General features: G+C 38.6%; 1 protein-coding gene across 3 annotated transcripts in view; it reads right to left on the reverse strand.

Moving 5' to 3' along the window:
- Window positions 1-1,001: 1,001 nt before the first annotated feature.
- LOC140512538 (uncharacterized) overlaps window positions 1,002-16,253 on the reverse strand; it is a 58,271-nt gene continuing 43,019 nt past the window's right edge. The window contains exons 12-16 of one of the 3 annotated variants that reach the window (XM_072621692.1): window positions 14,693-14,751; window positions 8,156-8,231; window positions 2,470-2,535; window positions 1,838-1,947; window positions 1,002-1,107 (exon numbers count right to left, since the gene is read on the reverse strand). In XM_072621692.1, the coding sequence (XP_072477793.1) occupies window positions 1,842-1,947; window positions 2,470-2,535; window positions 8,156-8,231; window positions 14,693-14,751 (307 nt within the window). In that variant the 3' untranslated portion in view covers window positions 1,002-1,107; window positions 1,838-1,841. Of the gene's footprint in view, window positions 1,108-1,837; window positions 1,948-2,469; window positions 2,543-8,155; window positions 8,232-14,692; window positions 14,752-16,253 lie in introns of those variants that run through there. The other 2 variants (XM_072621693.1, XM_072621694.1) reach the window with 2 other exon arrangements.

Genomic DNA, 16,253 nt, shown 5'->3' on the forward strand with positions numbered 1-16,253 from the left:
CACTGCACCAGTGTTATAAAAGGTGTCAGTGCTCCAGTTGGGGGATTAAAGTGGCTCCAACCAAAAGCAGGACCAACCTAGTGTCTGATTCTCTGGGGGCATCAAGTGTTACTCACAAGCCGCGGGTTGGGGAATAGAACCTACAGGCCCTGAACACGAACTTCGGGGGATTGAGTGGGAGAGAGGGGATAGTGGAGGTGTTGCAGGTCATCCTTCATTCTTGAGGCATCTGTGCTTGAGGAAAAGGCCCAGGACAAGGGATGTGGACTCAGGTGAGCACAGCTCCTCGCTCCTGCACGTGCAATCCTTGGCATTCAGAACCAAGTGTAAGGCCACACATGCCTCAAACCAGGACAAGGCCCGACCTTAGGGAACCACGTACTTGGGCAGAGGCCACAGCAGCAGGTCGGGAATAGGGGTAAGCTTTCTTCCAAACCTTTCAATCCAACCCTCCTACCAGGAAGAGTTCCAGCTCATGGTCCTGGGCCCCCAGACCTCCCGCGGTTGAAATCCAAGTAATAAGGACTTACTAGGACTTACTCCTACCAGCACCCTGGCCCCATCGACCGCTCCCTGAGTGACACACCTTTGATCCCAATCAAAAGGGCCCCGGGGGACAGGGGTACTGGGGGCCAGCTAGCTGGTTCTAGGTCCCGTGTGCTCTGCCTTGGAGTCACAGTAGTTTCCTCTGGCTTCCCACCCCAAGGACAGCCCCTCGTTCTCCTCTTTAGCCTCAGTGAGAAGGGCTATCCAGGGGGCTGCCGGAGACGCATATGCAACGTGCCACCCTCTGGGGTCCTGAAAGCACTTGGGTTAGGAAGCAATGCAGAGGCCCAAGCGCAGGCCAGGCATGGATGGGGGACAGGTTTGGGGCGATGGGGTAGCTTGGGTCATGGGGTGGGGGACAGCCACCAGGGGGGTCACCTGTAGGGTGGGGGCTTGTTGGGCCACTCAGGGACAACTTGGAGGGTGAAGGGCCTGAAGACAGGAGAGAGTCAGGAACAAGCCTTTGGATTTTGGGACTTAGAACAATTCAGAGCTCTTCATTTACTTATTTTCAGAGTTACAAAAGATTGTCTGTTTTCATTTTCAAAGTTGAAAAAGGACCTGTGGATAGAGAGAGAAGGTGAAGTCTGTTTTAGCCTAATGCCATCCACCATCATGTCACCAGCCTCTTTGCTAATCTTTCCAGTTTTGTCAATCCAGCATATATGGTTACTGCAAAGTTTGCTAGCTCGTAATTTAGATTTTCATGCACTTCTCATTTAGTGCTGCTTGAGCTTGCCGGACCTCCAGACTTCTTTATGAAGAGAAGCACTGTTCCCACATGATAGCCCTACTCGTGTCAAGGACAGTTGCCAGTCTGACCTCTTGACCTGGATCGAGCACAGTATCTCTCACCCCTTCTGCTACAACACCTTGCTCCCTCACCTAATCTGCCAAAGGCCTTCAGGGACCATAGTGGCATGATAAACCTCTCCATACTGAAAAGTGTGCAGGCATTATTTTATTCACTGAGTAACTAACTCCTACATGTTATCCATAGGAGAGTCATCCTGAACTCTCACAGCTACCTACCTACCCTATCTGTTCTTTTCCTTTCATATAAATTGGTATTGCCTGTCTGTTTGCCCATTGTGTTCTCAATAAGACTATAAGCTCCTTGAGGGCAAAGAATGCCTTTGGTATGCCCCACACTTAGCTCTGAGTTTAGCACATAGGAAGTGCTTGTTAAACAAGTATTGACTGCTCATTAGTGACTGACCAATTTGAATGAGAATATCCATGGGTTTAAATTTTCTTAACAAAATCGTGAAGATAAATTGTACTTTCCTACCATTTTATTTCTGGGTTTTCCACGACTTTCTAAGAGTCACACATGAAAAAATAGTACAACTTCTGGTTGTCCTGTCTGCAACAACACATTTTCTGAATTCATAGTTGGTCCTATGGAACAATAAAGAAGAAAAAAGAACCTTTTTCCTATCATGATGCAAGGATAATTAAAGATAACACATTACAGAAAAATCCATATTTTTAATAACATTTCAGTAGATGAAGCTGTAAGAAAAGAATGTGAGAAATTTGTCTGAGAATGTCTGTAGTTGTCGAAGTTTAGAAAGAGGATAAATGAGTGAACTCAAATGTGTATATGCATGTGAGCTTAGGTATGTCGCGATATGGGAAACTGTCTTATACTTGAAAACTCGTAGCCTCCTACTTCTCCTACCTGCCTGTAAATTTTCCATAGAAATTTGTTGCACTCCTACGTTGGATGTGGGTTTTAGATGGAATTTTTGCATCAGCCAATCCCATGAGAAAGTTCAATGACTGTGAATGTAAAGAACTGAAGAAAAATGACATAAAGAAGAAAGATGAGGGGCGGAGCTAAGATGGCGGAGTAGAAAGACGCATAGACCCATAGATCCGAACCCACAACCCATAGAACATCGGTAAAAAGGAACTCACGGCGAATTCTGGAGTAGTAGAGGCCACAGCACAGTGAAGCAAAGGAGATTTCTGTTCCAGAGGGACCTGCAAACTGACAGCAAACCTATATTAGTGGGGGACTTCAACCTCCCCCTCTCTGAACTAGGTAAATCTAACCTCAAAATAAACAAGAAAGAGGTTAAAGAGGGAAATGAACCTCTGGATAAGATAGCTATGATAGATCTCTGGAGAAAATTGAATGTGAATAGAAAGGAATACACCTTTTTCTCAGCGGTACATGGCACATTTACTATGACATAAAAACCTTACAATCCAGTGCAGAAAGGTAGAGATAATCAATGCATCCTTCTCAGATCATAATGCAATAAAAATTATATGTAATAAAAGGCCATGGAAAGATAAACCAAAAATCAACTGGAAACTAAATAATCTAATCCTAAAGAAGGAGTGGGTCAAACAACAAATCATAGAAACAGTCAACAACTTCATTCAAGAGAGAGACAATAATGAGGCAAGGTACCAAATCTTAAGGGATATTACAAAAGCAATTCTTCAGGGAAGTTTTATATCTTTGAATGCCTATAGGAATTCCTATAGGAATAACATAGAGAAAGAGGAGATCGATGACTTGGGCATGCAGCTGAAAAAGCTAGAAAAAGAACGAATTGAAAATCCCCAAGAAAATACCAAATTGGAAATACTGAAAACCAAAGGAGAGATTGATAAAATTGAAATTAAGGAAACTATTGAACTCATAAATGAAATTAATAGTTGGTTTTATGAAAAAAACTAATCAAATCGGTAAACCATTAGTCAATTTGACTGAAAAAAAAGAAAGAAGAAAATCAAATGACCAATATCAAAAATGAAAGGGGCGAACTCACCTCCAAGGTGGAGGAAATTAAAAAGAATAATTACACATTACTTTGGCCAACGTTATGCCCATAAATTCTACAATCTAAATGAGATGGCCGAGAATTTAAAAAATATATATAAATTGGCCAGATTAACAGAACAGGAAGTTGAATACTTAAATGACTCCATCTCAGAAAATGAAATTGAACAAGCCATCAATGAACTCCCTAGAAAAAAATCTCTAGGGCCGGATGGATTTACAAGTGAATTCTATCAAACATTTAAATAACAGTTAATTCCAATACTGCATAGATTATTTGGAAAAATTGGAGAAGAAAGAGTCCTCCCAAATTCTTTTTATGATACAAATGTAGTTTTGATACCTGAACCAGGAAGAGAAAATACAGAGAAACAAAATTATAGAACAATTTCTCTAATGAATATAGATGCAAATATTTTAAATAAGATTTTAGCAAAATAATGCAGCAACTTTTCATGAGAATAATACATTATGGTCAGGTAGGATTCATACCAGGAGTGCAGGGCTGGTTCAATATGAGGAAAACTATTAACGTTATCAACTGTATCAACAACAAAACTAACAGAAACCAGATGATTATCTCAACAAATGCAGAAAAAGTTTTTGACAAAGCACAACACCCATTGGTATTAACAACACTGGAGAGCATGGAAGTAAAGGAACTTTCCATAAATTATAAGCAGTATCTACCTAAAACCGTAAGCAGGCATTATATGCAAAAGAGATAAGCTATATGCATTTTCACACAGATCAGAGGTAAAACAAGAATGTTCATTATGACCTCTATTATTCACTCTGCTACTAGAAATGTTAGATGTAGCAATTAGACAAGATAAAGAAGTTGAAGGAATTAGAATAGACCAAGAAGAAGCCAAGTTATCACTCTTTGCAGATGACCTGATGATGTACTTAGAAAATCCAGCATCCTTTTATTTTGTTTCTTCCTGGCTGCTTGCCATATTTTCTCTTTGACCTGGGAATACTGAAATTTAATTGTCATATTCCTGGCATTTTTATTTTAGGATCTCTTTCCGGACGTGATTGTTGGATTCATTCTATTTCTTTTTACCCTGTGGTTCTAGATTATTAGCGCAGTTTTCGTTGAAAAATTGTAGAAAGTTGATTTCTGTGTTATTTGTTATTTTAGTCAGGGCTTTCAGGAAGTCCACTGATTTTATATTGTCTCTCCTCGATCTATTTTCCAAGTCATTTATTTTTCCAATGATACTTTTCACCTTGTCGTCTATTTTATTCTTTCTTTAATTTTTTCTCATTTTCTGATTTCTCTTAATTTCCCTAGTTTCAATTCGTTCCATTCTAATTTTTAAGGAATTATCCTTCAATGAGTTCTTAGACCTCATTTTCCATTTGACAAATTCTACTTAAGCCATTCCCCTCCTCATTGACTTTTTGGACCTCTTTTGCCATTTGGCTTAGTCTGTTTGACACTTTTCTCATGCTTTTCTGGTATCATTGTCGTTTCTATTCCCAGGGTTTCTTTTCCTCCTCTTTCTTGATTTTTGAAATGCCTTTGCAGCTCCTCTATGGCCTGAGACTAATTCATATGTTTCTTGGAGTCCTTGGGTATAGGACCTTTGAGTTTTCTATCTTCTTCTAAGTTATGTGTTTTGATCACCTTTGTCACCACAATAACTCTGTCTGTCTCTTTTATTTGCTTTCCATTTTTTTGTTCATTATTCCAAACTAATATCAGACTTTCTCTTGTTTGTTACAGTGTGTTTCTCCTTCCAGGACGGAGGGTGAAATACCACAAGCTACAGGAGTTTTGTTTGGTGAAGTTGTTTTCAGTGATACTTCTCGTAACTAGTGTTAATTTTCAGATCTGCAAGGTGGAATAATGTAGGGAGAGGTGTTTTCTACTTTCCTGGCATTTGCTCTGGTGATTGATTGACCACAAGCTTCATTTTCTATCCTGGAATTATGAACATATACCGCTCCATTTTGGCTCCAAGGTCTGCTATGCTAGTGCTCCTTTTTAATATGTAACAGACACAGAGGAGTTCCACATGTATCCAAAATGGGCAAAGCAACAAAGTTCCTCTTCAGTGCTCAAAAGAGATCCCTGTATTCTTCTTCTGAGGAATTATTCTACACCCTTACCTAAATCTGTGGGCTGAGAACCACGGAGTCTGCCACTGCCATTTCAGTCATGCCCCTGACCTGCTTCTAACTTTCTGTGGCTGTGCTTTGCTGCTGGAACAAGTACTGGGCTTCCCTGCCTTGGTACCATGGTGTGTCAGACCCTTCCTACTGGCCTTCTAAGTTGTACTTTTGGGGCAGGACCTACAGAAACTGCCATTACTTCCAGCAATTTTGTCACAGGGCCTCCTCCAGATTTGGCAGGTCCAGTCTGTGCAGGAACAGTGTGTCCTGTAGTATACTCTGCTCTTAGCCTGGGTAAACAGACCTTTTCTGGTGACCTTCCAAGTTGTGTTGGCCTGGAAATATATTTCGCTCAATCTTTTTGTGTGTTCTGCTGCTCTAGAACTCGTTTAGACTTATTTTTAAAGATATTTGGGAGGAGAGCTCAGGCAAGTCCCTGCCTTTACTCTGACATCCTGGCTCTGCAACCCGTCTCAATTCACTAATGCATTCTTGTTTATTTATTTTTCATTTTTATTTATAGTTTTCAACATTCATTTCCACGAAATTTGCAGTTCAAAATTTTCTTCTTATCTCCCTCCTTCCCCTGCCACAAACCACATGCATCGTGATTACTATTTTCCCCAAACTGCTCTCTCTTCTATCACACCCCTCTCTTCCTATATGCTCATCTTGTCTCTTTTCTTGTAGGGAAGATAAATTTCTATACTCCACTACCTGTATTTATTATATTCCAGTTGCATAGAAAAACAATTCTCAGCACTCATTCCTAAAACTTTCAGGTCCAAATTCTCCCTCGTCCTCCCTTCATACACATCCCCACTAAGAAGGCAAGCAATTCAATATGGGATATAGAAGTGTAGACTTTGCAAAAGACTTCCATAACTGTCATGTTGTGTAATGCTACGTATATTTCCCTCCATCCTATCCTGCCCCCAATTTATTCCATTCTCTCGTTTGACCTTGTCTATCCTCAAAATTGTTTACTACTAATTACTACCTCATCCCACTTGCCCTCCCTTCTATTATCCCCCACCCCGCTTATCCCCTTCTCCCTTACTTTCCTGTAGCGTAAAATACATTGTCATACCAAATCGAGTGTATATGTTATTACTTTCATAAGTAAAATGAGATGAGAGTAAGCATCCCTTTTTCCCTCTGATCTCCCCCCTTTTCTGCTCTATTGAAGAAAGGTTTCTCTTGCCTCTTTGATGAGAGATAATTTTCCCCTTTTCACCCCTCCCTTTCTCCCAATACATTCCTCTCTCACTCCCTAATTTTAATTTTTTGATATCATCCTTTCACATTAAATTTACCTTGATCTCACTAGCTGTACGTACATACATACATACACACATATGCATATATGTATAATCTTTCCAACTAGCCCAAAGCTGATAAAATTTTCAAGGGTTAAAAGTATTACGTTTCGGGGAGCTGAGCCAAGATGGCAGAGTAGAAAGATGATAATATGCTAGCTCTTACCTCACAGCCCATAAAATACTTGTAAAGAAGATCTCTCCACAAATTCTAGAGCAGCAGAAGCTGCAGAAAAGTGTCGTGGAGGAGATTTCTATCCCAGAGTGACCTGAAAGACTGACGGTAAAGGTCTGTCACACACCAGAGGTGGCGCAGAGCCCAGCCCTGCCTTGGCCATGTGGCACTGAAAGGAGCGGATCCAAGCAGGCTTCAGGTAAAGAGGAAAGAAAAATCATAAAAGACTCTCTAAAGCTGAACTGTTTACGTTACTACATGGAAAGAAAACATTTATAACTCTTGAATTTTTTCTCAGTATTTGGGTAGAGGGAGAGATTGTACATACAGAAACACACACACACACATACACATATATACATAGAGAGTACAGGGTGTGTGGAATCAGAAGAGATAATATCCACACAAAAAATAAAATAAAATGAAACTCAAGGGGTAAGGAAGGAAAAAAACTGGGAAGACAAAGGGAGAATGGAACAGGGCAGGCTATAACTCATAAAAGAAATAAGAAAAATCTTGTTCAGTGGAGGAAAAAAGGGAGAAGGGGAGAGGGTGAAAAATGATGCCACTCTCTCCACACGTGACTGAAGGAGGAAAAAATATGCTCACTAAATTTGACATGACAATTTATATCACACCACAGGAAAGTAGAAGAGAAGGGGAAAACTGAGGTGAGGGGAATGTGAGAAGGGAGGGCAAATGGGAGAAGGGAGTCACTAGAAATAAACACTTTCGAGAAGGTACAAGGTCAATTGTGGGCGGAAAATAAGGGGGGGTAGAGTAGGACAGAGGGCAATAAAATTATTATTACATAACATGATTATTATAGAAGTCTTTTGCAAAACAGCACATATTTAGTCTGTATTGAATCTCTTGCCTCCTCTGTGAGGCTGGGGATGGTGGGGGAGAGGGAATGAAGTTGGAATTCAAAATATTAGCAAAGAACGTTGAGAATTTTTATTACATATAACTGGAAATAAGGAATACAGGAAATGGGGTATAGAAATTTATCTTGCCCTACAAGTAAAGAGAGAAGATGGGGATAAGGGAAGGATGGGGTATGACAGAAGGGAGGGTACATTGAGGGAAGGAGTAATCAGAATGCAAGGTGTTAGGAACCGTGAGGAAATTATCGTGATGAACATTACAAGGGTAATTTTAATGAAGTGATGGGCAAAAATGGAAGGTTACCTTCTTTCTTGGTAGGAGATTTCACTCTCCTCCTCTGTGTTGATAGTGGGGTTTCTCCACCATATCCCTCTGTCATCTGTAAATACAAAGAATTCAAATGTGTACACACAAAGCATTAAACAGGACAATAAAAATCCAGGCAATTCTAGAAGGCCGCACCTTGATGATGATCTGCAATTTGACGATTCAGTGATGACGGTACCATATCTGGTTTTCTTTCTATTGATGCAGATCCAGGATTTTATAACCGTTCACCACCATTCCTGCCCTTGCCTAACAAAAAACTTGTCATGAATCCATATGAGTAATACCAGTTACATAAAAGCCTCTAATGTGAAAATGATTTGAATTCTAAAATCTTTCCATGTGATCTATTTTTAACTCAGTTTGCATCTCCTCCATTGAGTAAGAATTCATTTCATAAATATATGTAAATCTTCAACTTCGACAGTGGTATTAAGTAAGGAAAGATGATTCAGTATACAGCAGTTGTCCCCAAGTAGCTATTATTCTACTTTTTAAGTTTTTGATGAATTTCATAGTTTTCTGTCTGATACACTAACATTTGTTTTGCACGTGATACTGCTGGTTTAGGTAGTGCATGGTATCTTCTTGTCCCCACTTGGGATTTTCTTTGCAAAAATACTAGAGTGATTTAGTATTTCCTTCCCCAACTCATTTTAAGATGAGGAACTCAGGCTACCGGGGAAACACTTCCCGATTGTCACACAAATAAGTGTCTGAGACCTAAGTTGCACGGAGAAAGATGAATCTTTCTGATTTCAGACCCAGAAATCTATCCACAGCTGTCCATACAAAAGTATACTCATTTCATAGTGAAATAGAAGAAGAATAGTCAGTATTTAGCATTGAGCAACAAGTTACCATGAAAAACTTTAGAAGAGGGAGCTCTACTTGTGATAATTTGGGACTCTGGGATTTGTTGATGATAAAGGGTTATGTATAAAAAGGGGGCTAGGAAACACAGTGGTAGTGTGCTTTTCCTCACTTGAGAAAGACTCATCTCCATGAATTCAAATCTGGCTTCAAACACTTAACAGTTGTTAGAGCCTGGACAAGTCACTTTACCCTGTTTGCCTTAGACATTCATCAGTAAAATGGGGATGGCAAACCATTTCAGTATTTCTGCCCATATACTCCAAAGAGGGTCATGACAGTCAGACACGAGTAAAAGAACTGAAGAAAAACAAAAACAAGAAAGGTCCTCTTGTGACAATTCCCATGAGATCATGAGGAAAGGGCTCTATTGGCATTGGACAAAGGGACTACTGAATGTTCCTGTAAATGAATTCGTCCTTTGAAATGTTCCTAAGTAGCTGTGAACTACCCAGTGTGCGCTTGCCTCCCTCTCACCCCTCGCCACTAGTAGGAACACCACATGTTTTCTCTCTTAACAGTTTAAGCTTTCCAATTCAAAGTTCACAATGGATGATGATATGGCTGTGTTCATTTTTGACAATGTCTCTGAAATATGCAATGCTTGCTTCGCAGGAGATGATGCCCCTTGGGCTATTTTCCCTTCCACTGTAAGGTGCCTCAGACAACAGGTTGTGATGGTGGGCATGTGCCAGAAAGATAGCTACATGGGGGATGAGCACCAGAGAAAGAGAGGTATTTAGACGCTGAAGTATCCCATTGAACATTTTATTGTCTTGAACTGGGATGACATGGAGAAGATGTGGCATCGAATTTTCTTTCTATTTAATTTATTTATTTATTCTTTACTTATTTTTCGCTTACACCATTCATTTCCACAAGATTTTGAGTTCCGAATTTTCTCCCCGTCTTTCCCCTGCCTCACTACAAGACACCGTGTATTCTGATTATTCATTCCCGCAATCTGCCCTCCCTTCTATCACATCTCTCCCTTCCATTATCCATACCTCCTCTATTTTATTGTAGGTAAAGATATATTTCTATACCCTATTGCCTGTATTTCTTATTACTCCAATGCATTTAAAAACAATTTTTAACACTAATTTTAAAACTTTTGAATTCCCCCTTCTTTCCCTTCCTCACTCTCCACCCATCCCAACTGAAAAGGTAAACAATTTAATATAGCTTATACATGTATAGTTATGCCAAAAGACAACCATAAAAGTCATGATGTGAAAGACTAGCTATATTTCCCTCCATTATGTTCTACCTTCCCATTTATTCTATTCCCTTTTTGGCCTTGTCCCACCCCAAAAGTGTTGACTTCTTACTACCCCCTCCTCCCATTAACCCTCTCTTCTATCATCCCCCACACCCCACTTATCCCCTTCTGCCCTACTTTCATATACTGCAAGATAAATTTTCATACCAAATTTAGTGTGCATATTATTCCCTCCTTAACTCAAATGTGATAAGAGTAAGCTTGACATTTTGCCTCTCACCTACTCCCTTTTCCCCTCCATTGAAAAATATTTTTCTTGCCTCTTTTCTGAGAAAATTTGCTCCATTCCATTTCCCCTTTTCTGCTCCCAAAAAATTCCTCTCTCGTCCCTTAATTTTATTTTTTACATATCACCCCTTCCTCTTCAACTCACCCTCTGCTTTCTGTCTGTATGTATATAATCCCTCCAACTACCCAAATACTGAGAAAAGTCTCAAGAGTTACAAATATTATCTTTCCATGCAAGAATGTGAATAGTTCCACTTGAGTAAGTCCCTTATGATTTCTCTTTCCTGTTTACCTTTTCAAACTTCTCTTCTTTCTTGTGTTTGAAAGTCAAATGTTCTATACAGCTCTGTTTTTTCATCAAGGATGCTTGGAAGTCCTCTATTTTCTTGAATGACCACTTTTCCCCTGACATATTATACTCAGTTTTGCTGGGTTGGTGATTCTTGGTTTTAATCCTATCTCCTTTGCCTTTTGGAATATACTATTCCCAGGCCTTTAATCCCTTAATGTAGAAGCTGTTAGATCTTGTTTTATCCTGATTGTATTTCCACAGTATTCGAATTGTTTCTTTATGGCTTCTCGCATTACTTTGTGCTTTACCTTGGAAATCTTAAGTTTGATCACAATATTCCTGAGAGTTATTTTTTTCTTTCCGGAACTTTTTCACAAGGTAATCAGTGGATTCTTTCAATATTTATTTTACCTTGTGAATCTAGAATATCAGGCAGTTTTCCCTGGTAATTTCATGAGAGATGATATCTAGGATCTTTTCTTTATCGTGGTTTCTGGTCATGCCATACTTTTTAAACTCTCTGTCCTGGATCTATTTTCCAGGTCAGTGGTTTTTCCAATTAGTTATTTCACATTGTCTGCTATTTACTTATCCCTGTGGTTTTATTTTTATAATTTCTTCATTTTTATGTACTCATTATCTTCCATCTACTCCATTCTAATCATGAAACAATTATTTTCTTCATCAGACTTTGGTGCTTCCTTTTCCATCTGGCCAGTTCTGCTTTTTGGAGTATTCTCCTCATTGGCTGTTTGGATCTCTTTCTCTATTTGAGTTAGTCTACTTCTAACATGTTATTATCTTCAATATTTTTGGGGGCTCCTGTACCAAGAAGTTCACTCGTTTTTCATGATTTTCTTGTATCACTCTCATTCCTATTCCCAATTTTTGCTGTAGTTCTCTTACTTGATTTCCAAAATTCTTTTTCAGTTCTTCCATGGCCTAAGACCAATTCATAATTTTCTTTTAGTCTTTGAATTGAGGAACTTTGCCTTGGCTTTCTACTGTTTGCGTGTTATGATGTTCCTTGTCAACAAAGTGAGATTCTATATTTGGAAACTGTTTCTGATTTTGCTCATTTCCTCAGATGTTTACTTGATTTTTGAGCTCTTTGTCTACTTAGCTTTTGCTTCCAGTAAGGGAGGGGTTGTGTGTTATCAGCCTCTCCATCCCCCCACAGCCTATGGGCATAAGGCTCCCGAAACAGTGACTGCAACTATCCCTGTTGCTGCTGTGGCTGTGTTAAGTTCCTCCGCCTCTTCCTCACTCTGCTGCCCTTTGGCTAGGACAAGACCACTCTCCTGCACTGGTCCCTTAGGCTTTCCATACAGACTTTGCAATTTCTGCTCAGCGTTTTGGGGTCATGTGGATCAGCAAGCAGGAGTGTGATAAATCTAGGCTCTCTATTTTCCACCTCAAATGCTTCTAAATGAACAGTCTACTGGGGATTTTTAAATTTTTTTTTTTTTTTTGCAAAATTGTGTGACAGTTAAAATCAGTTGGTATGGACTGAGACATAGAAGGGTAGACTAGTGGAATAAGTTAAGTACTCAAGACACAGCATTCAATGCATATAGTAATCTACTGTTTCATTAACCCAAGAACCCCAGCATTTGGTATAAGAACTCACTGTTCTACGAAATTGCTGGGAAACCGGGATAACAGTTTGGTGGATACTAGGCATAGACCAATGCCTGACACCACAGGCAAGGAAAAATTCCAAATGGATGCATGATGTACATATAAAGATTGACACCATAAACAAATTACTGGAGCAAGAAATTGTGTATTTACCATATTTATGGGGAAGGGAAGAATTTTGGATTAAACAAGAGATAGAAAACATTATGATGTGCAGAATGGATAGTTTTGGCTACATTAAATTGAATAGGTTTTCACAACCAAACCCAATGCAAACAAGATACACAGGGAAGCAGAAAACTGGGAAAGAATTATTGCAACTAGTGTCTATGATAAAGGCCTCATTCCTAAAATGTATAGAGAATTGAGTCAAATGCACAAGAATACACATCATTTGCCAAATGATAACTGGTCAAAGGATATGAACAGGCAGTTTTCTGAAGTAGAAATTAAAGCTCTCTATTGTCATATGAAAAAAATGCCTTAAATCACTATTGAATGAGAGATGGAAATAAAAAAAAAAACTTTGAGAAACCACATCATATCTATCAGATTGGCTAACAAGACAAAACATGACGATGGTGATATACGTTGGGGAAGATGTGGGAGAGTTGGAACACTAATCCATTGTTGGTGAAGCTGTGAACTGATCCAACCATTTTGAAAAGCAATTTGGAACTATGGCCAAAGGGCTCCAAAAATGTGCACATGCTTTGATCCAGCAATATCGCTTCTGGGACTCTATCCCCAAGAGAAAATAAAAAATGGGAAAGGGTCCCACATGTACAAAGTGTTCATAGCAGCTCTCTTTTTGCTGACCAAAAACTGGACATGAAGGGGATGGCCTTGATTGGGGAATGACTGAATAAATTGTGGTATATGAATGTAACGGAATAATACTGTGTGGTAAGAAATCGTGAACAGGACGACTTCAGAGAGGCCTGCAAAAACTTACATGAACTGATGGTGAGTGAAAGGAGCAGAACGAGGAGAAATTGGTGCCCAAAAAAACCCACAGTGTGCGAGGAATTTTACTGGTAGACTTCATTGCAATGCAAGGACTTAAAAAATTCCTCATGGTTTCTTAAGGCAAAATACTTTCCACATCCAGAGATAGAACAATGGAATTCGATCATAGAATGAAGCAGATCATTTGCTTTTACATTATGTTTTGGTGTCTTTTATGATTTCTCCCATTCATTTTAATTCTTCTATGCAACATGACTAAGGTGAAAATGCATTTAATAGAAATGTATGTGTAGAACCTGAATAAAACTGTATGCCGTCAGAGGAAGGGAGGAGGGAGTTAGGGGAGATGGAGGGGGAGGGAAGGGAAAAAAAATCTGAGATATATGGAAGTGATTGTAATAGACTGAAAACGAATAAAACAATAACTAAATAACTTTTGTTAAAAAGGGGTGTGACATGATAATTGCCCAGTGAATGACATGAGACTGGCATAGTTTTATTTGTTTCTTTGTTTCTTTGTTTTGATTTGTTTTTTTTGACTCTTGACTCAGGATTTAAAAACTGAAACGATGAAGATGATGAACAGTCCATTGATGTTGAAGGCAAATATCTACAATGTTCTACAACGGATTTCAGGATTCTGGTTGTACATTTGCTTTTTGCTTTTATTAAATATTCATTCCAAATATTGTACATTGTATTGTATAATGCATTGCTACAGCAGTTGTGAAGACTGTCCTCTGCGACAGCAAAAGAGCTAAGTAACACATCCAGATGTGGAGGTGGGTGGCATGGAGGTACAAATATTACTTAACATACAAATTATGTAATCATTGAAAAAAAAACTTGTTTTTCCACCTTAATATTTGCTCCTTTTTAAAGAAATTCTGAGCCATATCGAATGTCCCTCTAAATTCCCTCCCTGCCCCCAAGATAGATGTGAATGAACACTTTACACTCTCCTTGATAGTTTTATGAGATTCGTGCCAGTATTTGGGGTGGGGAGGAGTTTTTAGGAATACATTTAGACCTGCTCAAATATAAGTGCACACGTTAAAGAAAGAAAAACAAAATTTCCTAAGTCAGTTAAATAACTGTGGTCATTGAGGTGTTCATTTAGATAAGAGTTCTTCAATACATGTCATTCTGAAGAAATTTTGTTAGCTTAGGTTGTTATAATAATATGTGATAACATGAGCAAGTATCAAAATAAAGGGGAGAAACTCACCGTCACTGTCACTGGAACTCTCTTCTGTGTGTTCAGTGACAATGCACACAGGAACCAACCTTGAACAAAAAGTAAAACTTTTAAATATATTTCCTCATTGGAAAATGTCAAACACATAAACATGACATCTCTAAAACTCACTTAACAACCACTCTGTCTCTTAGTATTGTCTTTGTAATTCTCTCCGTAATATCTAAGGGCATTCGAAGATGAATCCAGTTGACTGAGGGAGAGTCTGTGCATATTAATATAAAACCAATTGTAAGTTTCTGAGTCTCCATATCATTTGGTCACCTTGATGTGTGTTTGCCTGTGTGTGTGTTTTTGTGTTGTGTGTATTCTTTTCTCAGTTTCGCAATTGAAAGAAAGCAAACTAAAGTTTAATTTCTTTTTAATATTTAATTTTTAAGTACGTGTAAATATAGTGTTCATGCTTCATTTCTGTAAGATTTTCAGTTCAAAATTTTTACACGTCCCTCCTGTTTCCTTTCCCCTCCCCAAGACAGCAAGCAATTTATGTAGGTTATATATGTACAATCATGGCAAATATATTTCCACATTAGTCATGTTGTGAAAGAAAGTCAGAATCAAAGGAGGAAACCATGAGAAAGAAAAGACCAAAAAAAGGAGAATATATGTATCAATCTACTTTCAAGCTCCATGCATCATTCTGTGGATGTGTTTAGCATTTTCCATCACTAGACCTTTGAATTGTTTACTCATTCATGGATGATCATCAAATAATCTTGATGTTACTGTGTACAATATTTTCTAGTCCTACTCACTTCATTAGGCATCAGTTCTTGGGAATTTGAGGGGTTTTTTTCTAAAATGTGCCTGCTCATCATGTCTTATGAAAAAAAATATAGCATTCCACTACATTCATATGCCACAACTTGTTCAGCCATTCCCCAGATGATGGGCATCTCCTCAATTTCCAATTCTTTGCCACCACAAATAGAGCTACTATAAATATTTTTGTACATGTAGGTTATTTTCTCTAGTCTTTATGATATCTTAGAGACGTTGACCTAGTAATGCTTTTTCTAGATACAAAACAAGGTAGAGTTTTATAGCCTTTTGTGCAGAGTTCCAAATCGCTCTCCAGAGTGTTGGTTCAGTTCACTACTCCATTAACAATGCATAAGTGTATCAATTTTTGCCTCATCTTCAACATTTATCATTTTCCTTTTCTGCCATATTTCCTCGTGGGGTAAGAGTGAGGTGGTACTTCAGAGTTTTGAAATTTATATGTCTCTAATAAACAGTGACTTAGAACAGTTTTATATGAGTACCGATAGCTTTAATTTCTCCATCTGATAATTCCCTGTTCATATCATTTGATCATTTATCAGTAGGGGAATAATATATTCCTAGAAACTTGATTCAGTTATCTATTTATTGAGAAATGAGTCCTTTTGCAGAAACAGGGACTACTAAAATTGTTTCCTTGTTTTCTGCTTCCTTCTAGTCTTTATAGCATTGGTTTTGTTTGTGCAAATTTTTTTTTCTTGAATGTAATCCAAAAGATACTTTTTGCGTTTCCTGTCTCTGGTTTGGT

The sequence above is a fragment of the Notamacropus eugenii genome, chromosome 6, assembly GCF_028372415.1.
Source record: "Notamacropus eugenii isolate mMacEug1 chromosome 6, mMacEug1.pri_v2, whole genome shotgun sequence".
NCBI lineage: Eukaryota > Metazoa > Chordata > Mammalia > Diprotodontia > Macropodidae > Notamacropus > Notamacropus eugenii.